General features: G+C 40.8%; 1 protein-coding gene across 1 annotated transcript in view; it reads left to right on the top strand.

The window, feature by feature from the left end:
• The window catches only part of reep3b (receptor accessory protein 3b), a 35,883-nt gene extending 11,333 nt beyond the window's left edge, over positions 1-24,550 (top strand). The window contains exons 2-8 of the mRNA XM_020640032.3: positions 1,503-1,575; positions 8,528-8,604; positions 9,995-10,115; positions 10,212-10,325; positions 15,881-16,046; positions 20,911-21,044; positions 21,313-24,550. Coding sequence (XP_020495688.1) covers positions 1,503-1,575; positions 8,528-8,604; positions 9,995-10,115; positions 10,212-10,325; positions 15,881-16,046; positions 20,911-21,044; positions 21,313-21,384 — 757 coding nt within the window. The 3' untranslated portion in view covers positions 21,385-24,550. The remainder of the gene's footprint in view (positions 1-1,502; positions 1,576-8,527; positions 8,605-9,994; positions 10,116-10,211; positions 10,326-15,880; positions 16,047-20,910; positions 21,045-21,312) is intronic.
• The last annotated feature ends 766 nt before the right edge of the window (positions 24,551-25,316 follow it).

Genomic DNA, 25,316 nt, shown 5'->3' with positions numbered 1-25,316 from the left:
GGAAAGCTCTTGAAATGCAGCAGTTCGTCGCAGCAGTGAAGCCCTGGTATGCAGTCAGACTGTAGTCCAGCTGAACAGATCCAGATCCAGCATGCATACTAGGCAGATCTGCAAAGAACAAACTGTGCTGGCGACGTGCGGGGGGAGGGGGAGGAGGAGGAGGAGGAGGAGGAGGAGGAGGAGGAGGAGGAGGAGCAGGAGGAGGAGGAAGAAGAAGAAGGAGAATGCTAGAGAGTGGGAATGGAGGGAAGGAGTGTCAGGCTATAAATTCATCTAGTCGTTTTTCTTGCTCACTCCTCTCTCACACACACACACACACACACACACACACACACACACACACACACACACACACACACACACACACACACACACAGTTCTGTCAGAAGAATATATGGGGTGCAGCTGAGAGCAGAGAGGTTGGACAAACTGCCCTTGTTACTGTGTGTGTCTGTGAGCGAGGGTGTGGATATTCATTCTATTGTTTGTGCGTTCATCCCCCGAGCAAGTCAGGATAAAAAAAAAAGAGCTCCATTGATGTCAGTAGATGTTGAACAGTTACTTTTAGTCTTGCTGTGTTGTAGGTGGTCGGTGCTTTATTCGTAGTTGTGAAATATCCCGCATGTGAGTATAGAGATGAGGTGAAGGTGAATGGTTATTATGATATCCATTTCTACTTTAAATAAGTCTATAGAAGCTCAAATGAGGGTTTTCATCGTACCAGGATGGCGGCCGCCCCCCTAATATAATGGTTGGGGGAAACGCTGAATACTGTAGCAACATTTCAGTACTGTCTCTCTCTTTCACACGTGGCAGCTGTCTGTGAAAAACAACAGAAGATCTGAAGTTTTTCTGAAGTTCTGAAGTCAATACTATTAATCATTAGAATAATAGAGTCTGGCTGTTTCAAAACCTGTGGTATCGAAAGTTATCCAAATTTGACAAGTTAAGTCAGGGTTGGTAATTTCCTCCAGATATATTTTTTTCAGATTCTGGTTGAAATTGTCTTTAGGTCCTGACAGACATTAATAACTCATGTTCTCTGAAAAATCAACAATGAAAATCCGTCATCTGTATCAGTTGTAAGCCTGTAAAAACTTTCACCAATGTCTGCCACGAGGTACCAATCTGATGAACCAATCAGGCGCCTCCCTGTCTCCCTGCTCGCTCTCATGCGTGCACTAGCCCACACGCAAAGCGTGAGCTGAAGTCCACTTGTGGAACAACAGCGCTTGTGCATGTAAGTGAGGGTGCACAAAAGGGGAGGGGGTGGGTGCAACTTATTGTCCAAGACAAAAGGCGACGTGAGGCGACGCCACAGTTGGTTTTCGTCGCCACTAGTTCTTTGCTGTCTGCTTGGTGTGTCAGAGACTTAACAGTAATACATCATACACATCAGACCAGCACTGTTAGTTCTGTGTTTGTTTCCAAGTTTGCATAAAATAATAATTGAGTAGCTTAAAGTGTTTATTTAACATGTCTCTTGTGTGCTCTCCCTGCAGGCTGGTGTTCGGGACTCTGTATCCTGCATACAACTCTTACAAAGCTGTCAAGACCAAAAACGTCAAGGAATATGTAAGTTTATGAACATCACTCACTGCATTTACACTTAACAACACACACATGGAGATCAACCCTAACACTGACTTGATTAACTCACACAAGTATTGGAGAATAAACCCTGGGCTGCTGCAATACCTTTTGCATTTCTCCCAACGTGGAGTAGAAAATCACAATTTTCAAATATTAAACTTACATCTCCCTCCTATTAACCCATTGATTTAGAGATGACATATATCATTCACCAAGAAGTGGCAACCTTCTAAACTAAACCAATACCTGATTTAATACCACAGGAGCTCAATTCGAGTCCTAGGCATCCAAATTTGTTTAATGTCTAGTTTTTAACTGCCAAATTGCAAGTTAACTCCTGCACACCTTCTAAATTGGAACATATTAGCATTGTTTTGGTACCATAACATTGCCAATAATCTGTAGTTACTTTTTAGGTTATTTCTTTCTGATGCTATCGATCATCAAATTCTGTATCTGTATATAAAACTATAAATCCCACTGTTGCATCCACCAAAGTGTGTTGTGGATGGAAAGTTTATATCAGCAACTTGAGTTACGAGAACATTAAATCAACTGAAGAGACAATGTGTGAGTCTGTATAGCTGTATGAGTTTCCGCTGGTCCTGGGTCAGAAAACAATCCTAAAGCAAATTTTTTTTAAACATTCTGTAGTTTTGTATCGTTTTAAAACAAGTGGTGTCAAAAAGTATTGAAAATGTTGACATCTTTAGAGGAGATGCACCGATTCACTTTTTGTTCCAGTTGTGATTCCATTCAGATAAGCACTGATATCAATATTTTTTTAATCATAATTAAAATAATAATTGTTGTTGTTGGAATTATGTCTTAGATTACACGAGGCTATAGCAAACCAGGTATTGCATTTCCTATTCCAAGAGCAAAAACATCAAATAGAAAATAAATTAATGTGAACTTTGTGCTGGCTTCACGTACAAACAGGGAGCAGCAACTGTAAGGTTTTATAAATTAAATCGTTTAAGCTAAAGTTCAAGAATTGTACTTTTGATCAGATAGAAGGAGCTGCTCCATCTCGTCTGAATGTCGTCATGGAGACGATTTGTGGGACCTTGCAGTTCAGTCTGAATGTCTTCAAAGCGAGCTGAGGATGTTTAAAGTGCCTAAAGATCTTTCTTGACCGGTGATGTAGATTGGCAATGTAAGTCTGAAATCAGATACCGGTATCAATAATATCTGATTTGATACAGATATTAAATCGGATCGGTCCCATCTTGGATCTTTAGTTTATCACTATAATATATATCTTGTGTATCATTTGTTGTTGTCTGTACATCCTTGTGTTCTTATGTGTTTTTTGTAGCTTATAAACTGCTCTGGATTAATTGTCCCTAGAGTGATTAATAAAGTTGTTTGAACTGTATGAAATATTATTAATAGTGGACTCAACAAGGCCTTTCGTTTTGTACAGAAGCATGTTGTTAATGTCTATATGCATAAAGTGTTGTGATAGATCCAGCATAAGAGGTTGGCCAGTATGTTTATGGCCCTGCCGGGCAGCTACATTTAATCTGTATGTGCACTCAGTGGGTTGGCAAGGAAAACCTTGGTAAAATGAAATAGTGTGTATGTGTGGGTGTGGATGTGTCTGAACTGTATTACAGTTCAGGGACAAGCTCTTGCATGTGAAAGTAAGCTGCCTCTCATTTTTCTGAGCCGCCTCAGTGTGTCGATGATGACGATCTCCTATAGTAGAGCTCTTTTGCAGCCTATGGGATATAATTTGTGTGTTTTTGTGCTGCATTTTAATGAAGGTATTCATGCCCTGAAACTACTGCAATGGAAATATTTGCAAACTATTTCCTTCAAGTAAAACATTTAACGTGGATTCAGGTTCTTAATATACCTGCTCCTTTTGTGTTTTTAAAAACACTGTATGTTTGTTTTTTTTCTTGATCATTGATTGAAGTCACAGCACGTGAGTTGAGCTGACACACTGCATTGGGATCTTAACATGCATATAGATGTAAGGGCCTGGATGGGTTTTCTTTGTGGAGCTGGGTGATGTAACTAATGTGACTGAGTCTGAAATCCTAGTCCAGTGAGTTAGTTAGCTTTGAACTTCTTTTCTCTTTATCTTCCTCTATCTGCTCCTGCTGCTTGATCTCTGCTCAAACTGATTCTCAGGTCAGTTTCTTTGTTGCTGTAATTGTACGACTTTGTAAAGTTAAATCAATTTATTTTATCGCTGACTGGAGGGCGAGGAATAGACACTACATGCCATTGTTGCAATCTCTTTCTTGTAACATAGCTTAAGGTATGTCTGGAGAAAATGTATTTAACTGTAGCAGGGACGTCCTGTTCCACACGCGCATAAATTGGTGGTTAAAGGTCAGTGTTACTTTTTTTTTTTTAATCCATCAAAGAGAAGAATTTCATCCAGGGTCAATTTGGGGGCATTTTGGCTATCCCCCCTCTCTCTACCACTCATGCACCTGTCTATTCTGCTCTAATGAGAAGAGACTACTGACAATCACATGCTCTGCAGATAGACACAGGGGGGAGAGGGAGATGTTCTTTGGTATTTCGTCTCTCCAGTGAAGGATTGTGGTTTGATCTTTGCTGTGTCATGAGGCCTACTCTTCCCCCGTTTTGTTTTTAAGGATATTGGATTTTTTTTAACATTTCCCTTTCCCTGCAACATGAATAATATCTGATGGAAGTCACCTGCAACTTGACTGCAACAATGAGTATCTTCACACATGCACACATTTTTGTGATGTGAGCTACATGTGTAACCCAAACCTTACCCAGACTCTTTCAAGTCCTCAAATCAAAGTTCAGAGTGAAGTTAGGGTGAGCTTATGGGTGAAATCAGCACGAATCATTCCAAAAGGATGTTTATATCCTGTTCCTAGTGAGCGAACGGTGCAATACTCTCATGTGTTTAACTGAGAATATGATCAACTTAAGCCTTGCAAACTGTTCACGGTGAAGTTGAAACACTGATGCACACACATACAGGATGTACTGTATATATTTCCAAAAATGATCCTGAATCCTACATTTTAAAATAGAATCTTAAGTGTCTGAATTAGATTAAACAACATTCGTAAACCTTCATTTGTTGCATTGAGTTGAAATTTGCTGTTGTGACCCGCAACAAATCTACTCACTGTACACTACACAATGTATTCACTGTCAGAGCTGTCAGTGCATGAAAATGCTTAAATAGTTTTGAATCATGACCCTCCTAATAATTTAATGTCTGCATTTCACTCTGCCACAGAGTATCTGCCTGATGGAAATTCAGTCATCTGTCCAACATGTTTGTATAAACACACCCAGCTGGAGTATAAACACGTCCTTATATGTGTCCGCTGTCCCTGTGTGTTCTGGACTTTATCCAGGCTGCTGTGAGGATGAAGGTTCAACATTACAGAAACAACTGCACAACATCTCATTCCCCACAGGGAAACAATGTCCCGCAAGTAAAGACGTCCGAACACAGAAATGTGATAGTCTTTTTTTTTTTTTTTTTTACACATGCACAAAACTCACCTGCAGCTTTTTCAACCCAACTTTTTTTCTGCCAGTCCGACAGTTAAATTTCCCTGTAAAGTTAGTGTAAGCTGTTATATTTTTTACATCTTGTCTTTCCTCCGGAGACTCCTCCCCTTCCTGTCCGACAGAGAAACATGTCAAGGAGTGCATGTTTGAAAATGACTTTAGAGGTCTCTTTTTATTTCTTAAGGACTTGCCAGCCTTTTTTTGTCCAGAGTAAAAATGTGATTAAATATACTGTATGTCTGTGAAGTGGTGTATGTCATGAAGTTATGAGAAGGCCAGGGATATTTGTTTGCTAGCATGGGTTGCAAACTGTCTAGCTAGCTCTTACATACTGGATTCAGGTTTGTAACATGAGAATATTGACTCAAAGAGAAGGGACATTCATATTTAAATGTTTTTATTGGCTGCAAAGTTTCATATGTCCCAGAGTGAGTAGGCTATCCAAAAAGAAAACATCCAAATCAACCCGTTTAAAGTGATATTGAGAAAATTAGAAACTCTGAAAGACTATCAGAACAAAGCCTAAACTGATTCTTTTTCAGCGTTGGAGGATTGTCACAATACCAATTTTGATTCGCTACTAGAAAAAAATCCAATTATGTTGATACCTGGTTCGATAACATGACACAAAAACAGAATACAACCAATTTTGGGTGATTTGTTGTGTTTGGTTACTAAAAATTGCGAGCAAACTCCTGCACACTGTCTAAATCTCTCCCATGTATTTGTTAAATTCAGACAGTGTCACCTTCTCTGCTCTGTGTAGACAGAAATGTAACTTTTGCATCTTTAAGAGGCTTCAAAAGTACTTTCAAAAAACCTCAGTTTTTGCCAACCTTTGAAATTGATCGGACCCTCACTGCTCTCCTGTTCATTCTTTTGCAGCAGTTTTGGGTATTCCTTTTACTGTTTTCGATACGATTGTTAATTAAAATATCAAAGACTGTATCTTTTTTAAACAAGGTGAATCAAAAGGCATCTCAGTATTGTAAATTTGGACAACTATTGTTTCATGTCTCCACTGCTGCTGCCCAGCTCTGTCTTCCTGCTCTTGTCTACCAGGTTTAGCAGAACCACTGGGGCCCAGTGGCTGTAAAGAGCTGATGTCAGGTGTTTTTGTCTTCTCTTTAATGGAAGGCCGTTACTCACGGACGTGTCCAGTAAATGTCTGCTATTGCCTCAGGAAGGCAAAATGGCTGCTGTATATTTTACTGAGGTCACATCTTAATGTCCTCACTGCTGATGAGATGGAGGCAGGCAAAGAGCGGCAAAAGGCTGTTAGAGGGAGAAAGAAGTGGGAGATGAAAGGAGCGGTACAGAGAGGTAGAGGTGGACTGAGACTAGACGTCTCTCCATCTCACTGCCTTTGTGTTCCACTCTCTCTCCCTCACATTTATCATTCCCATGAGCCTCTCTGTGTGTGAGAGTGCGGATGGAGTTCACTATGAGGTCACCAATTAACCAGCCCTGCAGCAATGGTGGATGGTTTTGTGTGTGTGTGTGTGTGTGTGTGTGTGTATGCGTGTTCAGTGACTATCTACTTGAGCACTGTACTTGCGGCTGGTGTGTGTGGTTTTTTTTTTATTCAGAGTTTATGCTTGTGAGACAGGTGTGTGTTTGTGTCCCTTTCTCTTGTCCTCCATCTTTCATACACAGACTTCTCCCTCTCTCCTCCATCCATCCCTCCAAACACATACACACTGACATTTCATTAGCTAGTGTCAGTGTGTGTTCAGTCATGCGGCAGCGGCTGGGTCTCACTAATACCTCAGCCTGCCATGTGACTGTCTGCCCGCCTGCCACTGTCTACCGCTGGCTTTGATATGGAAATCCAGCCAGAAGAGCCTGGAAAGCTCTTAAGAAGGGACGGAGAGAGCAAGAGAGCAGGAAGGGCAGCAGACAGCATAAAAGCAAAGAGAGGAAAAATCAGAGAGAAACACCTCTGTTTGCCCTTCAATACTTCTCACCTCCAAAACGGTGAAAAGAAAAGTGAAGAAGAACACAAACCTCAAGATGTCTCACTCATAGAAATTTTAAATTTGTATTGTTTTAATCCATGCATGGATTTTTGGGTCAAAGTTTACATCCCATCTCATTCATATGTAGATGAGGAACTATACTGCCTGGCTTATAAAAAAAAAAAAACATCCAGATTCTCTTCTTAATGTGATTGTGGAATATAGTTGTAAAAAATGTCACCCATACGTTTTTGTATTTCATGTTTTAAAACCATACAATCTCTGTAATTTAAAGGAATAATAATTTGAAAAAAAAAAAAAAAAACGGACCCTGGTACAGAGGACTATAGCCTCTGTACAATGGATGCGACCCAACTGCTACGCTTTCAGCGCTCCCTTCAATCATATTTTAAACATCTTGGCTACATTGCTGATGTATTTTTTGCTTGTCTGCATTTTTGGTAATTAAAATCAAGACATTACCCATTATTGTGGGCCCAGGACTTGTATGATTGTTTCTGTTGTTTTGGAACGGGTATCAAGGTATAATATGACTTGAACTAAAATACATCAAGGTTTTAAAAGAAATGGAAACGTGACAACCCTTCTTTGGTGTAAAACGGAGCATAGCTCAGCTGAAAAAATGTAATTTGACCACCGAAATAAGAAGCTTGGTGTCCTGTGTAGCCAGTGATTTCAAAATATCAGTTTCAGTCTCTTTATTTTTGCATTGTTGTTTCCTTTAAAGGAAGCATATGCAACTATTTGATCCAGTAGATGTCGCCCTTGAGCACCAGCATTAAACTAAAACAAACTGCTGTTTGGCGACCTCCTCAAGCGGCACACCTCCAACCTCCCTCCACTCGTGTCCGCACGAAGGAGTTATGAATTAGAACGCACCATAATTCAGCACTGTTAAGCTCAAGCGGTGGACAAAATTGTCCTTTGGCTCCCCAATTGCCTGTGTCCTGCATTGTTGTGTTAGCATGCTAATGTTAGCATGCTTTGGTTAACTCGTAGCTTAACATTGCACATAAATTGACACCATGATCTAAAGACACTTACGTGACATCCAAATAAGCAGTTTGTTATTCTTTTCTCTAGTCCTCAACTAAAACAGCTTTATACCCACACAGTCCCTGTGGTGTACCTAATAGTCTGACAGCATTTGTTGTAATAACAGGTTATGCAGCATTTGTCTTTTGTGTTGTCTGTTTTTCATCATATATTACTGACTTGTTTGCTGCAAATGTTTTAGTTTTAGTTTTTTTCCATTGGCAGCATGTTTCCATTGTTGATGTTATTATAATACTAACATTTTTGTTTTTTTCTGAAGTTTAAACCTGTGAGACCTTCATGTAAATCTTTTGGTGGTATATCGGCACACATGAGTTCCCTGTACATTTGTCTGGCGTTCAACGGTCTTTCTGTTTGTGTGTTCTGTGTAGGTGCGATGGATGATGTACTGGATTGTGTTCGCACTTTACACTGTACTGGAGACCATCACTGATCTAACACTGGCATGGTGAGTTATACGCAATCCTCTTACAGTTCTCAGTCAACACCTCGACAAACAAAATGCACACACCAATCTCTCACTTTATCATTGTCTTTTACTCACTGCCTGAATTGTCATGTCATATGAAACAGAGCATGGGGAAAAAGGAACTTTGACAAAGGGGCTATTTTTAGAGTGGAAACTACGATATCGCTAACGACAAAGTAGCCGTTGAGTAGTTGTCAAACATTGACTGTATAGAAAGTTTGATGTTGTGTCTCCACTTTCTTCTGTTTTACGAACGGGGCGGCTGTGGCTCAGTTGGTAGAGTCGGTCGTCTCTCAATCGGAGGGTTACCAGCTCCTGACCTGCAGCTAATGTCCGATGTGTCCTTTGGCAAGACACTTAACCCTGAATTGATCTCGCTGCTTCGTCTGCGGCGTATGCATGTGTATAAATTGGATTAGTTACTACTGATGGACTCTTACACACACACAGCAACTGCCATCAGCGTGTGAATGTGTAGGTGTGACATGCGGTATCAAAGCGGTTTGATTAGTCAGAAGACTAGAAAGCGCTATACAAGCTCAAGTCCATTTACAAAGATGAAGCTAAAATACCCCTCTGCAACGGGCGCTGACATACTGCTAATTTGGAGTCAGAGTCAAAGAAGCCGAATGGCTGGAAGAGCTAGGTATTGACCTCACACTATTTCACTAACCAAAGCACTCATTAAACATCAAAGATCCCTCAGTAGATACGGTCAACAGCAGAACAGATTCTTGTGTCGGTTTGAAGCAGACACTCGTGGTTATGGAAAGTTCACTGACTCTTGTGTGAATGTTCATTCAGTCCTCTCACTGTTCCTCCTCTACTCTGATAACCTGGTGCACACTGCAGGAGCCCCATTTGTCAACAGAGCTGCCAATCATAGTAGCATCAAATAGCGAATTCAAAAGAAACTTTTCAGATTAAAAGATGAGTTGAAAACAAATCAGCATAGCACAACAGAATATGACGTGTATTCTAACTTTAAAGTCAGCAGGGGGCGCTCTATATCTTTGGTTTCACTTTGAGGGAAGTTTTATGTTGTCCATTTTCTCATACAGCCTTTGCTGTATTCCAATTTGGGGGCGGTATTGCTCTGGAGGACATTTCAAGACAGATCACATTGGCCTATTGAAGGATGTCTCATTTTGAAACCTTCAAATGTGGCTGACAAATGTGTCCTCCCCCCCCCCCCCCCCCCCCCCCCCTGTCTATTGCAAGATCCCTGTCTACAAAGGCTGGGTCCTTCGTAGACTTGGTCCTTCGAAGGATGCTCCCCTGAAATGACACACAGCTCACAAATCAAAATGACACCACACAAAGGGTGCTGTGACAATCTGTGTGCTTGTGTGTGTGTTTTCATTTCCAGGTTTCCTCTGTACTATGAGCTAAAGATAGCCGTGGTGATCTGGCTGCTGTCCCCCTACACACGAGGAGCGAGTCTCATTTACAGAAAGTGTCTGCACCCTCTGCTCTCGTCCAGAGAGAGGGTAAGATCATCCACCCGTCCATACATTTTTTTTGTAGTGTGTGATGAAAATATATTTACACTAATTGATTATACTCATGTGATTGTCTCTCTGCAGGAAATAGACGAGTACATCGTGCAGGCGAGAGAAAGAAGCTATGAGACCATGGTCAACTTTGGAAAACAGGGTCTGAGCATCGCAGCCACTGCTGCTGTCACTGCAGCTGTCAAGGCAAGCCACTGAGTCTTATTACAAAGATTCTGAATGATATAGTCTTATTGATGTATTTATTTCAATCTTTGGTTATTTTACTGTGAAACTCTTAAGTAGAACTACATTACTGAGGCAGTTTCACCCCAAACCTAACCTCTCTACCATGAACTCTATTGTTTCGGGGTTTTTTAGTTTTTTTTTTAACTTTGTTTGCTTTTCTCAAGCGGATAAATATTTTCAGACATTTGTTTTGTTTTCTTGCAGAGCTTGTAAGACACTGAAAGCTTGAGCGCCCTTAAATACAACAGTGCCCTCTACCTGTTGTACACAGCAAAGCAATCCAGCAGATAGTTTTGTTCTAACTCCCCGTGTTGGCTCAGGCTTTTCTCCTGCTCAGTCAGACATCAGAGACAGAATAGTGGTATGCAGGAGAATGTACAATATGCTATAGCTAGTCCAGAAAAACCTGTAAACTCAAACTAAAGGAGGAGAGTGAATATTTAAAAAGATTGTGCTCATGCAAACACATCCACAGAGAGTGTGCCTCCGAGCTCTAACTCACTGCAGAGTCTGATAAATGAAGTGTGTGTGAACTGGTTTCATCAGCATTGCGTGAATACCTGAGAGTATCAGTTAATCCCCGCTGACCTCCTGCCGAAGGCTTCACCGCACTGAGGTAATCCCAAGCAGTGGGAGTCTACCACTTGACAGAAAGTCAAGTTACTAGACCCACATTCACAGCAGAAGCAGTCTAGCATGTGTTTGATCCTGACTTTGGATTCTTGAGTCATTGTTTTAATATTTTAAACTATTTTTTAAAAGGAGAATGAAGATCCATAATGACGTTTTTCTCTTGGAGTTTAATCAAATTCTAATACCTTGACTTATTAGACGTCTCGATCAGGTGCGCTGATGGCCCATTGATTAAGTACCGCCCCATATGTGGAGGCTGTATTCCTCCAAACTGGCCACCTGGGTTCAAATCTTAACCTGTGGCTCCTTGCCCACATGTCATTCCCCACTCTGTCTCTCTCTCTGTGTCCTTCTCTATACACTGTCCTATCTAAACAAAGGCAAAATCCCAAAAATAAAGCTTAAATAAAAGAAAAGCCGTCTGAATCAGCTGCAGGCGTTCACAGCTTCTTTATCCAGCCGTACTTGATGTCTCAGTTCCTATGTCAATTTGAAGACTGCTACAATAACATAGGTACTGTAATCAGACAAATACCCAGCAGCATGGATATATTTTATTGTGTCCATCATTGCAGCTCAAGCTTTTAGTATTAAAACAGTGTTTTTTTTAAATCCATTGGTACCAAAGTCTTGGCTGGAAGTCTGTTAGAGCTAACTGCTGGCTACATGGTAATAAACGAGTAGTTGGTACGCCCAGAGGCTTAAGTTATCGTCAGCCAATACAGACGGGTTCCTAGATTGGCAGTTTATCAATGAACAAATGACTAATCATTCATACATATAAATGTTTTTTTTATCAGTTTCTACACTTATATACTGTGGAGAACTTTAGTAATGATACAGCTTCAAGATGCTTCTGATTGGCTTAACTTTTGAAAACAGAGGCTACATCCATGTCTTCCTTTATGACCTGGACCTTAAATCCAGGTCTCCACAACCAGGGTCTTTTGTCTAAATAGTCATTATAAATAAATAAATGTACATTAGTTTTGTTATTGCCATGAATGAGATACTTCAAAACCAAAGCACAGCAGAGGAACGAGTGTGAATGAAAACTCAGTCAGTCTGGAGCCAACTGGACGTATTGGGAAAGAGCAGGAGTTGGTGAAATGCCACAGGACAGGAAATTCTATTTGCTCTCATTACTAGCGTCCTCAATTACACTTTCAAATGAACTCCTACTCTTCAATTCAATTAGTTTGTGTTGGACCTCAAATACAGCCACAGTTCTGTGCTCTTAAAAAAAAAAAAAAGTACATTTAGTACCTTCTTAAAGAAACAGAAAAAATGTATGACTACAGCTCTAAATATTTTCTAAAAGGTTTCTGTGGATCCAAGGATCAATGCCAAGGGTGAATGGTGAACTAGAGAATGTTTGGCTAACAGCTTCAGAGCCTCTCTCTCCACCAAACTGTTTCTCTTTTAATTGATCTGTTCTCCACCTCCTTGTGTCCTCTATTCCCTTTATATACTTGTCCTCTCCACATCTCCACAGTTTTTCTCTTCTCCCCCCTTTGCATTTTCCCGTCTCTGTTTCAGGTCACTGTTCACTGTGCTATCTCAAATCCTGTTAAAGCTTCATGTGTTCTTAATTGGAATTTGACGGACCTCAGATTGTACAATATAAAAGCAGCTTTATCATACATGAAATCCATCTTTCTGAACCTTTCTGAAAGATGGAAATACACGGCTCACAGAAGACACACTGGGTTGGTTTATAAATGTGTATTAGAATTTGAATGAGGGGTTCCTAGTGATTTTATGTGATTTCTTTTTTTTATCGAGTTGCAAACTCCTGAGAGCCACTCATTTCAAGCTACTATATGCACCTTCTTATATTATGCATGCAGCATACATGCATATTGATGTGCATGTAGCCCGAGGCTGATTTAAATTGCATCTGTAAAGCCTCCACAGGTATGAAGAAGCATTTCTGTTCTTACTGCTTTCTTCAATTACATGACCAGTCTATATGCAGAGTTTGGACATCAATCTAAACATCCAAGCAGCCCTCGGTCTCCAAATTACTGATTTCAACATGTACGTATTTACAGCTTGTTAGATACAAGCTCCAAAGAAGTATGGTTAGAGACCACTGTACTAGAGCTACATCCTCTCTGTTCAACACCTTCACCAGGTGACAGGCACATTTATAGAAGAAAACTATGAAGCAGTATTTGAAATGATGTCTATCATCCGTGGTCCAAAGTGCACAATTTTTTCATTAAACAAATATTATTGGTATCGAAAATTTGGGTCGTTATTTGTAATGAAGACGTTGTTAATCCAACGCTATGTCACACAGTATTTGTGCAATTACAACAGCACTCTCTCTCTCTACCTCTCTAATGGCAGCTTTTAAATATGACTGAATATCTGAAGTTTTTATAAAGCTTCAGTACTTTTCAATACTTCTGATCGTTAACAAAATCATTAGCATGCTTAGCTCTTGACAGGAGAGTGAGCTATGGTTGACTCTCTTACCACCATAATTAAATAATTTACCCATTATCAAGTTGTCCTGTACAAGTTTTTGCTAAGTTGATAAACTGTAAACCAGAGGTGACAATCTCTTCCTATGATGGATGTATTAATTATGTCCAGATGATGATATGAGGATCTGCCTTTCTAGCTCGCTTGCTAACTCTCTTGTGACTTTGTTTCTCTTTCTCTCTCCCTCTCTGTACTCACATCCTTCTTCCTTCAGGGTTTCTGTGCTTCAGCGGGCTGCTCTGGGAGGTAAAAAAAAAAAAACAGTCAGTGAACGCTGCATGGACAAATCGTTTCCATTTCATACATGGTTTATTCTCCGTTCACACCATGTTCACACCCTTTTCATTTTCAAGTGTGGATGTTCTTTTTACCAGAATTTGGTGGCTGAAAACAACATCTGGTTATTTCCATCTTTTAATCCTCCTTTTTTTTTTTTACTGTCATGTTCTTAGTGTATAAAGAATCAACAGTATGTACAAAGATTTTTAACTCAACATTTACAGCCTGTCCCTCTTTTTATCAGTGAGTATACTCCCGAGTGTTTCAATAATTCCTTTCACTGTAACAAGTTTTCCTGTTTTTATTCCCTTTCTTTCTTTCTTTCTTTCTTCTTTCTCTTCTCCCTTTATCCTTTTGTTCATTGTGAATGCTTTCCATGACGCTGTCTTCATCATAGTAGAGTTTTTTGTGTCTTGTCATCATTGATTATTTTCTAGGTCTGATTAATTTAACAAAATATATTTCTCTACACGTTGATTAAGTTGTTTAGCATGGGACAGCCATCTGTCTCCTCTACATGTGCCTGAGTAATGACAGAGCAGCTCGACAGTGTAAGAAAACTCTGACACATCTGATAAACCGCCAGCTCGGAGACAAACAGTTACCCCTGTCACTACGACTCCATCTGTGAAACCACCGTCAATCTGTGGTTAGACAGCACTTACACTTTGTTTCATGCTATAGACTCTTTTCATCTGGTTAAAAATCTGTGTGGCAGGAAGCTGTACAAGCTACTTGAGTGTTTTGAGACAGCTGGACGAGTCATTTTTTAAATGTTGGAGCTTTATTAAACTAATATAAGTAGATAAAGTGGTTACATAATAATGACTAAAAAGTTATGTAATTACCACAGCATTGCCTATTTAAAGGCAGGGTTGGTCATTTTCTCCAGATCCACTTTTTCAGATTTTGGTTGAAATTAATAACTCATGTTCTCTGAAAAAGAAAACAAAGAAAATCTGTCATCTGTATCAGTTGTAAGTCTGTAAAAACTTCAACCAATGTCTGCCACGAGGTACCAATCTGATGAACCAATCAGGCGCCTCCCTGTCTCCCTGCTCGCTCTCTACCACATGCGTGCACTAGCCCACACTCAAAGCGTGAGCTGAGGTCCTCTTCTGAACCAATGGTGCTCGTTCATGTAATTGAGGGGTGTGGCTTTAGAGGGAGCACGGAGGGGAGGGTGTAGACGGAGCACTGAGGGAATGCTACTTTCAAAATCATGCTATTTTTCTAAAATTACTAACCCTGCCTTGCCTTTAATATCATAACATTGGCAGGACAACATAGGCTGATATAACAACATGGTCACTATGAGTGTAAATTCAGCATTTAAGCCGTTTTCACATTTGCACTCTAAAGAATTGCAGGAAGACTGACCGCAAAATCCTCTAATCCTGGTTGTTCACACATGCACCTCACAGCGGGAGAATATCCCCATCAGACAGGAGGGAGAGCTGGGGTTCCCCTGAGACAATATTTACCTTTATATCAATTCTATATTTAATTTGACAGAATCACAATATGGACAAAAGAGCGGAGAAGCCATCAAACTTTTTCAAACGTACACATAACTCCTGAAAGTTCCCCCCAATTTTTTTTTCAAGTTAGCTGCACGTGTAAACACAAGCAGCCAAATATACAAATAATATAAAATAAATAATAAGAATTCCCCCAAGAAGTTGTGATGAACCAATGTGAGTGCAGCAGGACATATTCAGGAAAATGTGCTATGGGTGGGAGGGGATGATGATGTTTATAAAGTAGCGTCATACTTTTTCTGCTCACCTGTGTTCTTTTCCACTCTTTGGTTTGTACTTTGAATGCGTCCAGTTAAACGTATATCATCATTTGTCATTATAGCATTGGTCTCTCAACCAACTGAGATAAACTGGCACCCCAAAACACATGTCCACATCCCTCAGATACTCAGCTGGAAACACCAGCTGTTTCCTGATCTGTACATGCTGGGGGGGAGTTGTTTATAGTTGTTTTTGAACAGACACTCACCTACTTTATCGGCGTGAATGGTTTTGCCTGTTTTTTTTCTTTTTTCTTTTTTCTTTCTGGTGATGTAATATTAACTGATGTTTTTGTGTGTGTCACAGGGTCAGGGCGCCATCACGGAGAAGCTGCGCAGCTTGAGTATGCACGACCTCACCCAGATAGGCCAGCAGGACCTCAGAGGAGGAAACCAGCTCTACGAGTACAGCTCGCACTCTGCCAACCCCGCCATGAGGAGAGCTCAGAGCAGTGACGCCGCAGACGAAGCTGGTACACACACGCATGAGCACGCACAAACACTTGACACTGTCTGATAAGTAGAAGAATGATCTTTTAATGTTGACACCTTCATTAGTCAGCACCAGAAATGACTGGTCGGTTAAATTAATTATTCATATCTGTATTAATATAGATCCACAATACAGTTAAATGCTGTGTCCAAGCTGTAATTCAGCCCCCCACCACTAGGAGGTTCTGTAGTCTTATAATGGGCCTTCTCTCTTTGCTTTGACGTGAACAAGCAAAAAAGATGGAAGGCATCTTATTGTTCTGATCGGTTTGACAGAATTTGAATGGAGAAATATTTGTATGTAGGCGGTGTCAGGTTAAACTGGTATAAAACATAAACTGCTAACGTTCACATTAAACTTATATGACGTGGTTTACCTGCAGAGGCATCACGACAAAGAAACGCCTCCCCTGTTTTCTCACCTTTAGACTCCTCTACTAGTCTGAATTTAAAGATCTGTTTTAACAACTCTGAAATGTGTCATTAGGAACAAACACAAGAGTGTGGCTCAGTGGTAGAGTGGGTCGTCTCTCAACCAGAAGTTTGGGTGTTCGATCCCCAGCCCCAGCTCCCACTGCTTCATCGGCGGCGTTTAAATGTGTGTGAATGGGATTAGGTAATACTAATGGAGGTGTGACCTGCGGTGTAAAAGCACTTTGAGTAGTCACAAGACTAGAAAAGCGCTTTACAGGCTCAAGTCCATTTACCATATACAGAACACATAATGCACAAGATGAAACAAGATGTATAAAATATATTGGACAGTTTTTGAACTTTCAGTCAGATCTCATGAGCTTCCTCAGTAGATGGTGTTTGATAAGTTGTCACATTTGTTTAAAGACAGGTGAGAGAACACTACCTGTGATATTCATATTGAAACTTTCCTGAAAGACGCTGATAAGATTTCTTTTAGTCAAACATTTCCTATGCATGATTGTGTGCTACACTTAAAAGGGAATACAACATGTGTGTGTTACTCACATTAGAGAATCTGATGAGGCAGCTAGACAGCCAGTGGCAAAGGACTGGAAATCCAGAGCCTTCATCTAAACTTAAGGTTAAGATTTATTTTTGGGCTTTTTGTGCCTTTAATGCAGAGATAGGACAGTGGATAGAGTCAGAAATCAGGGAGAGAGAGAGAGTGGGGAACGACATGCGGAAGGAGGCCACGGGTGGAGGCGAACCCGGGCCTGCCGCTCGAGACGACGGCCTCAATGCATGGGGCGCACGCCCTAACCACTGCGCCACCAGCGCGCCCCTCCAATTATGTTTTTTTGCACATTGTCAGTCAAGATGTTAGTTTCACTGCAACACCAGCGACATGTCACACTCACACACAATTAACTATTTGTGTGCGTGCGTGCGTGTGTGCGTGAGAACAACATGACTTTCTGGCAGACAAAGAGGATGAGATGAGATTGGGTGGGATGCTGGTGGAATGTCAAACACACACTGTCCTTCTTTCACCCACCCACATGTGCACACACACACACACACACACCCACACATACACACACAGTCATTGAAGCGTGGAGAGTGAGATAGTAGGGGGTGGAGTGGAGAAAAGGACTGATGAATTCATGGGAGCAGAGTGGAGATATAAGGGATGGATGAGGAGATGGATGGAGAGAGAGAGAGAGAGGGCTGGGAGACAACATTAGCATGCTGAGAGAGGAGAGACGTTATTCTGTATTCAGCTCAGTTAGCCAGCAGAGAGGCAGACAGGTGAGGGGGAAGAAGAGAGATGTGTTCACCCTCCAACAGCTCTCTTTCATGTGATGCTCACGTGACATCATGTGGCTTTACTGGAGGTCCTCAACGCTGAGGCAACAAAGGTTTTTAAACATGAAAATGAATATCATGTTCAGACTCAAACCATCAGTGAATATATCCATCAACACATAAATGTTGTGTGTAAGCTGTAACACAACCATCCGCCCCTAGGTGGTGCTGTAGCTTCCTTTAATGGGCCTGCTCCCTCTCTCTACTGCCAAGTTTTAACCCAGCACAGTGGACGGATGGCATTTTGTACGAGCCCCTCAGTGGCTTTAAGTTTAGCTACTATAACCCTCATTAAGCAAGTTTCTACATAATGATTAGGGTAAATAAAACCAAAACATGAATAATTAATTCAGCCCCCGTTCAGTGTTTACTAGTAAAGAAATGTATTTTTGTACCAGGCTATAAACATATTTATTTCTGCAGTCAAGGTTGGCATCTTAATATGGCACCCTATGGGGATTCAACTGATTTTTCATCCAGCCTCAAGTGGACACTTGAGGAACTGCAGTTTTTGCATTTCTACATTGGATGCATTTTTCCAATAACAGAGGTTGCCGTTTGCAACAAACCTAGCAAGCAGTACTAGACGTATGGTCCATTATAACATCAAGTTTACAGCAAATTTAAAAGTTACGATCCAACCATCCGACAACTAAAATCCTTTTAGTCCATCTTTGTTTAGGGGAACAAAAACTGGCAGGGCTGCATAAACTCAGGTTGTAAAAACTGGATGAATGTGGCAGTTTTTCAGAGCTTCAAGCAGGCACACAGACACTGAGAGTGAAAGTGAAGCTTACCAGTAGGTTCAGACAAACCAGGACATGAAGGTACTAAACTGAGCTTTGGAGAAACATTCCAGGATTGTAAAACTCCTGGTCGGACAAGCCGCCCCAGGTCTCTGCTTTTGGCCCTCTGCTCCCTACATGACAGGAAATTGGAGAGTGATACCGCAGCATAGACCGGTGAGAGCTGGAATGACTGGAATGACTTGAATGAGATCTCCACAGTCCAGACAGAGAACTTGGCTCGGTAAAAGAATGAAATTCCTCTCTGGCTCATTTCGGGAGCATGTTCTTTCCTTTCCTTTTTGACCAGCATTGACTGTGAGCCAGCAGGCTGGGACATTGAAACCGCCTGGTTTCCAGACACAGATAATTAGACCGTTTCAGTAGCAGAGCTGAATTTTCTTATCACTTTTGACATCAAAACTATAGCTCTTCTGAGTGTTCTTGTCTCTTTTTAAAATGCATACAGAATTCAAATGGTATTTCTGATCCCGTGGTGGAATGTGAAAACTGATGTGAAGCTGGCCTCTGTCTCATCCCACCCTGTTTCCTCTGGGAGGAGAAAGGTTGAGTCCAACTCTGGAGAGTGGGAGGTTTTCTCTTATAGACTCCAGATGTGACAACAATAGCAGCAGCAGGAGAAGGAGCTAGAATCAGAACAAATAGAAAACATATTGCTATTGTCTTTTTAATGACACTGATGAAGGTCCTCTACATGGTTTAAGCTTGGCCCTGCAGGAACAAATGTACTGTACATTTGGATGGAGTCCTTTGGCTGCAGTGGGAGACGTCTTGTTCTGACGCAGTGGGTGTCCTGAGGTAGATAGCTAGTGTGTCTACCTGGTGTGTTTCTATGTGGAGAGACAAACTGGGAGGTAGCTGGTTGCTGAGTATCTGCTGACCTCTGCTGGACAAGTCCTGGACTGCACTGTTAACACAACAGACTTCCGTACATGTTGGTTTAAATCAAACTATATCCACAGTTGTTGCAGTTTCCACGGCAACAAAAATATAAGTCCTAGGCCCCCAATATCGAGGATTTTTTGTTTTTAATTCCCAAAAAATTCAATTTAATATAAAAACATTTGAGTACTCAGTGCAGCTTTTTGGTTTAAATTTGACTCAATACAAATAAGAACTTTACATATCACTGGTGAGCATGGGCTTGGGCTGTAATTTAAATGGTAACTAGACTTTTGTGTGTTAATATTTATCAGGGGTCTGCCTGTGATATAGTAACAAAAATATATAAGACAGACTCGGTTTAGGTATGTGCTTTACTGGGATCACTGGATTTTTTTATTCATCTAAAGAACACATCTTGTCAACAGCTCTCAAGAAAACACTCAGTTAATAGTAAAAAAACAAGTAGTTTATTTTTCTTAATGATTATTTTCTTTGTTAGGACGGCTGTAGAGAGAGGAAGAAAGGGAATGACCTGCACAAAACCGTGTCAGGCTCGGGAGTCAAAACTGCAACCAGTACGACTGTCGCCTCTGTATGTGGTGTACCTGGTCTACCCACTGAGCTAAACCTGTGCCCCAAAACTGAGCAGCTGTGGCTCAGTTGGTAGAGTCAGTCATCTCTCAACCGGAAGGTCAGGGTTGAGAGATGCCCAGCTCCTGCATGTACGGAGGCGTAGGAATGTGTATGAATGGGATTAGTTTCTTCTTAGATTAGTCTCTTTACTCAGCAGCCTCTACCACCAGTGTGTGAACGTGTAGGTGTGACCTCAGGTGTAAAAGCACTTTGAGTAGTCAGGAGACAAGGAAAGAAAAATACAAGCTCAAGTCCATTTACCATTTACAATTGATTTAACTAAACTAAACACTGGATTACAGCATCTAAACAACAATTACATTACCACTGCCAGCCTTCGGTTCTCCTTACTTTATCTCCATTTGCTCAATAAAATATGTCCAAACTACTCCTAACTAAAAGGTGTCATCCGTCCACTGTGCTGTTTTTTATATCCGGGATTTAGAGGAGGGAGAGAGGGCTCATTAACCTGAGCTAGAGCCCCAGATAGTGCTGAGTGGCTGTATTACATTTGACCCGCATTGTGGGCCTGAATTAATACAAACATCCATAAATATTTGAACCACTCAGTAATTCTGGTGCTGACGAGTGTGGATGATGATATTTAATCCTTTAGGTGGGTGATCTCACACATCCCTCATTTCACAGTAGGTTGTGAAAATACAGGCGAGCTTACAGAACAAACACATGTGCCTGTGTGACTCACCAGTGTTTCATGATTCATGTTTTTCTGTTTCAGAGTACTTTTACGACCAAGAGGAGAGGACGGATGAAGACGCTGAGGCAATCTTCTCTGAAGACGAGGCTGTCACTCAGAAAGGACTGAGACGATCACAGAGTGTAAAGATCACACGGTCCAGAGTCCGCAAAGATGTAAGTGTTCTTTTGGAGGATGTGCCTTTAAGGCGTGCATCTAATCTGTCTGTCAAAATACAAGCAGTCTCTTTATCTCCCCCCAGATTGTACTTTGTTCTAATTATCCTTAAAAAAACAAATAAACTGAGGACTCCTTAAGAAAGGAAGCTGTTGTGTTTTAGTGATCTGTTATAAAAAGTGATGTCTAAAAACAAAAGGAAAGATTGAGAAAAAGGAATTTAGGGACGATTTATGAACACAGTATTAACTGTTTTATGTTCCTCAGGCTCGTTATGGATCCCTGAAGATTAAAGGCAAGAAGAGACCAGCCTTGAGCTCCGTGAACTACGGACTGTGAAGAGACTTCTGCTGACACATAATTACACATAACAGACACACAGCAGAGCTGTCTGCTGATTGGTAGATGGTATTGTCATCTTATGTTCAAACCATACTCTTGTCTTTTAATTTCTGCTGAACTCTTATCCCTTTGGTGACAAGTTTTCTTCTTGTTACATATTTATTACCGACGTCATTCAGAAACGATGACCATCAGAGAAACCAGCGACTCTGTAGGAACTGTTCTCTCTCAGAAACCAGCGACTCTGTTGGAACTGCTCTCTCTCCAAAACCAGAGACTCTTCACAGCTGTTTTCACACATGTTCCCCCTAAATGTTTCTAGAAGATTTCAGGACAGGCTGCCTTTAAAATGTTCCAGCCTTTGCATCTCACAGCTGGAGACCTTCACTGTTGGACAGGAGGTGGGGGTTGTTAAAAGCCAAAGAGCCAAAGAGTCCATCGTATGACGACAGTTTTGGCCCTATATGTCAATGCAACGTGTAATTAGCGAATCACATTATTATGAGAAGCAGCTTCATTATGGGCCACAGATCATGCCGGTTGCCCAGCAGTCACATGCCGTATAAATGCCGTCATCAAAACCCGCTGAATCGACTTCAATTTCACAGAATATTAACCTGCTGCATTGACACATCGGCTCGCCCTTGAAATTTTGGGAAATTTTTATGAGTTTTGTGCATGTGTGAAAACACCTAATAACTCTCGAGGGACCCATCGGCTCTAAGAGAACATTTGACACGGAGATGTTTTTCTTTTAGTTTTACAGAATACCTTCTGGATGGACCCTGTTTAATCTGTATTTCATTGTAGATTATTTGTAGTTTTTGAAGTTATACATGTGTAGTCTTTTGAGTTTTTAGATCCATCTGTCTACTAAGGTTATTTTGCTTTATTTCTTACAAGGTGTGGGAACCACTTTCTAATAAGGTATTCTTGGAATTCTCTTCATACATTCAATACATAAAAAATAGTTGAATCATTTACAAATCCTTTGGAGGACTGCTAGTAGCCGTAATGAATTTTTAAATGTAATTAAAAAGTTTTTGAAAAAACAAAACAAAACAAAACAAAACAAGGCTTATCCACAAAAGGAAGCCAATGGGAAAATGCAGTTCCTCAAGTTTCCACTTGAGGCTGGCTCCAATAAGGAAGGAAGTCCCCTTAGCAATAATATTAAAATGCCCTTTTTTTTTTTTTTTACAGCAGAAATAAACACGTTCACAGCCTGGTACAAAAACAGTTTTAGGCTGATCAGTCGGCCAAAAAAGCCCCTGGGAAGCCAATGAATGACAAACAACGTCCATGTTTTATCCAGTCTTATGGCTGGGTCTCATTTTGGGGAGTAGCATCCTTCAAAGAATCCAGCCTTCGTGGCCTTCTTAGACCGCTCAAGCCAGTCTGTAATTAGACAGTCTGATCTACAGGGGAAACCAGCTGCCCCCCCCCACCAACCACCATTTTGGTTTCAAAGCGCCTCTGTCGCTTAACAATCTTAAAAAGCTGCTCCAGAACTGGTGAACAACAAACTTATTATTTTTAAGATAATTAGAAGTCCCCCTGTGTTTTTTGATATTAGAGTTTGATGATATTCAATTGAGTAATATCAGATTACTCACTTTTGAGTGTAATCGTCTGCTGCTTCCAGCTCCTTTAGATTGGCACGCAGTGAGTCAGGATACGTTGGGTCCCAAAGGTTGCTCTGGATAGGGATCCGTCGTCGGCTGGGAAGAAACACAGTCTTCAATGCCCCTCTATGAGAAATCAATCTTCTAAAGCACACTACGAAGGATGCAGCCCCTGAAACTGAACCGAGCTAATGTTCCAGACTTGTCTTCTATCTTTCAGCTCATTGTTGTTTTAATGTTTCACCTCCCTCTTGATGTGTCTTTAAACTCCACTGCACACCACCTGCTCAGAAACAAACAGCATGAAGTTGGCGACTGGCTGCGAGTGTAATATTAGATATTGAATTGCAAAATCTTTTCTAAATGTATCTGATAGAATGTAAGTTTCAGCATGTATATTACATAATTTTACATGTAAATCTTCAAATAACATCAAAATCCTTTTAAGATTATACTCTATGAAGAACACCTTATTAACTCGTGGAACCAGTTTTGTGTCTGTTGCCTTTCAGGTATTTTTAAAAAATGATCCTCTTCACTCTACTAATAGAGGTGATTCTAACGCTGAGCGGCACATATAGGTTAAGACACTATGCAACATTCCCTGTTACAGAAGTGACAGCATGAAAGGAGAGCAGGAAGCCAACATCCTCCGTTAACCTTATGAGACAGTGAAGTTTTAATGTCACAGACGTGGAGGTGAGCCAGTCAGCAGATAAAGGAGGAGGGAGACTGACTAGACTCAAAGGGAAGCAAAAAATGATTCAACTTTTAGTTTTGAGACCTTCAGCCTTTACAGAGACCCAGAGCTCCCGTTCATTAATGAGGATTTCTTATTTTCCTGCTTTATACTTGTGTAATTTTATAAGGTTATATGCCTGGTTGTAAATTTCACTAATGAAAATTAGAATTTACACTATTTTGCTTTTTGGTGTTTGTGTGTATTACCTTTAGATCAAAAGGAGTCTTTTATATTGTAACCACCTGTTTTTGCACATATTCCTCCTCCCAAACCGTTTTATCAATGCTGTTGTTGCGTGTCATCTCATTTTATTTTATTTTTTTTTATGTTCTTTGCTTTGGGAGGTTGCAGCACACAGCTAATACCAACAGACTCTCATGACGTTTTCAAGTTTGGCTTGTTTTTTTTGTCCTCAGTGCTGCTCTGGTGATTAGATGTTGAACATCTCACCACCAAGTGGAGGTGGTGCCCTTTGGTCCGAGAGACTGTTGCTTAAGTACATCATCAACAGATCCAAAGTCGCATATTACACCTTTACGTTTCCTACACGAGGACAAATCAGTGTCACTGGTGACAGATTGGCAGATTTTCTACTGTGCTAGCCAAATCTTTTTAATGTCATGAAGTCCTTTTAATGCTCATAACTCACTAATGATACCAAAGCTTTATGGCTGTGCGGCTGCGCGGGTTTAGGATTTGTGTTGGGAAATGTCTGGAGTGTGTGTGGATTATAAATAAAATACAGTAAATCCTGTTTGAGTGTTGTAAGGGCAATAAAAAAGAGTATGTTTTTGGACTGTTGCATTATAAGTCTCCATTTTTTTTTTTGTGAATGTAGCGAGGATGGCAGAACACAAAGCAGATTCAACCTTTTCATTTGTCTCAGGGTTTGTCAGTTATATCCATGGCACAACATCAGTTCACTAAATTACTGGTGGCCTGTAGGAACTAAACCGATTTGTGGTATTATCTGATTTATTAACATTGAATAATAGCTAATAGCTCAAGATACACTGAACAATCAGCCCATCAAATGATGGATCAGTGGTAAGAGTCTGTCGTCTCTCAACTGGAAGCTTGGGGATTTGATATCCAGCTCCTGCAGCAGCATGTCCGATGTGTCCTTGAGCAAGACACCCCCAAATTGCTCCTGTTGCTTCGACTGGTGGATGAGTTTGTATGAATGGATTAGTTAAATTTGATGGACTCTACATCGAAACCTCTGCCATCAACATATTAATGTTTAGATGTGACCTGCGGAGTAAAAGATCCTAGATTAGTAAGAAGACTAGAAAAGTGCTTGTGCTTTCCTAATCTGAGTTTGTATCGATCATGTGTGGGAATTGTTGCTAGTAGCAGAGAGCACAGATTTACGCATGGCACCATTCATTTCTGGTTAGTATGAGGGAGGCTCTGTGAGGAGTCGTAACCTCTTGTTTTGAAGGGGACATGTTATGATAAATCCACTTCCAGTGTTTTTGTGCATTTATTTGGGTAACCTGAGTGTCATTTTTATTCTCCCTTGTGAAGGAGTGATGTCTACCTGGAAAACTCAGGGGTGG

This window comes from Labrus bergylta, chromosome 21, assembly GCF_963930695.1.
Source record: "Labrus bergylta chromosome 21, fLabBer1.1, whole genome shotgun sequence".
NCBI lineage: Eukaryota > Metazoa > Chordata > Actinopteri > Labriformes > Labridae > Labrus > Labrus bergylta.
The sequence above is the reverse complement of the archived record's forward strand: the minus strand, read 5'-3'. Positions and strand labels throughout refer to the sequence as shown.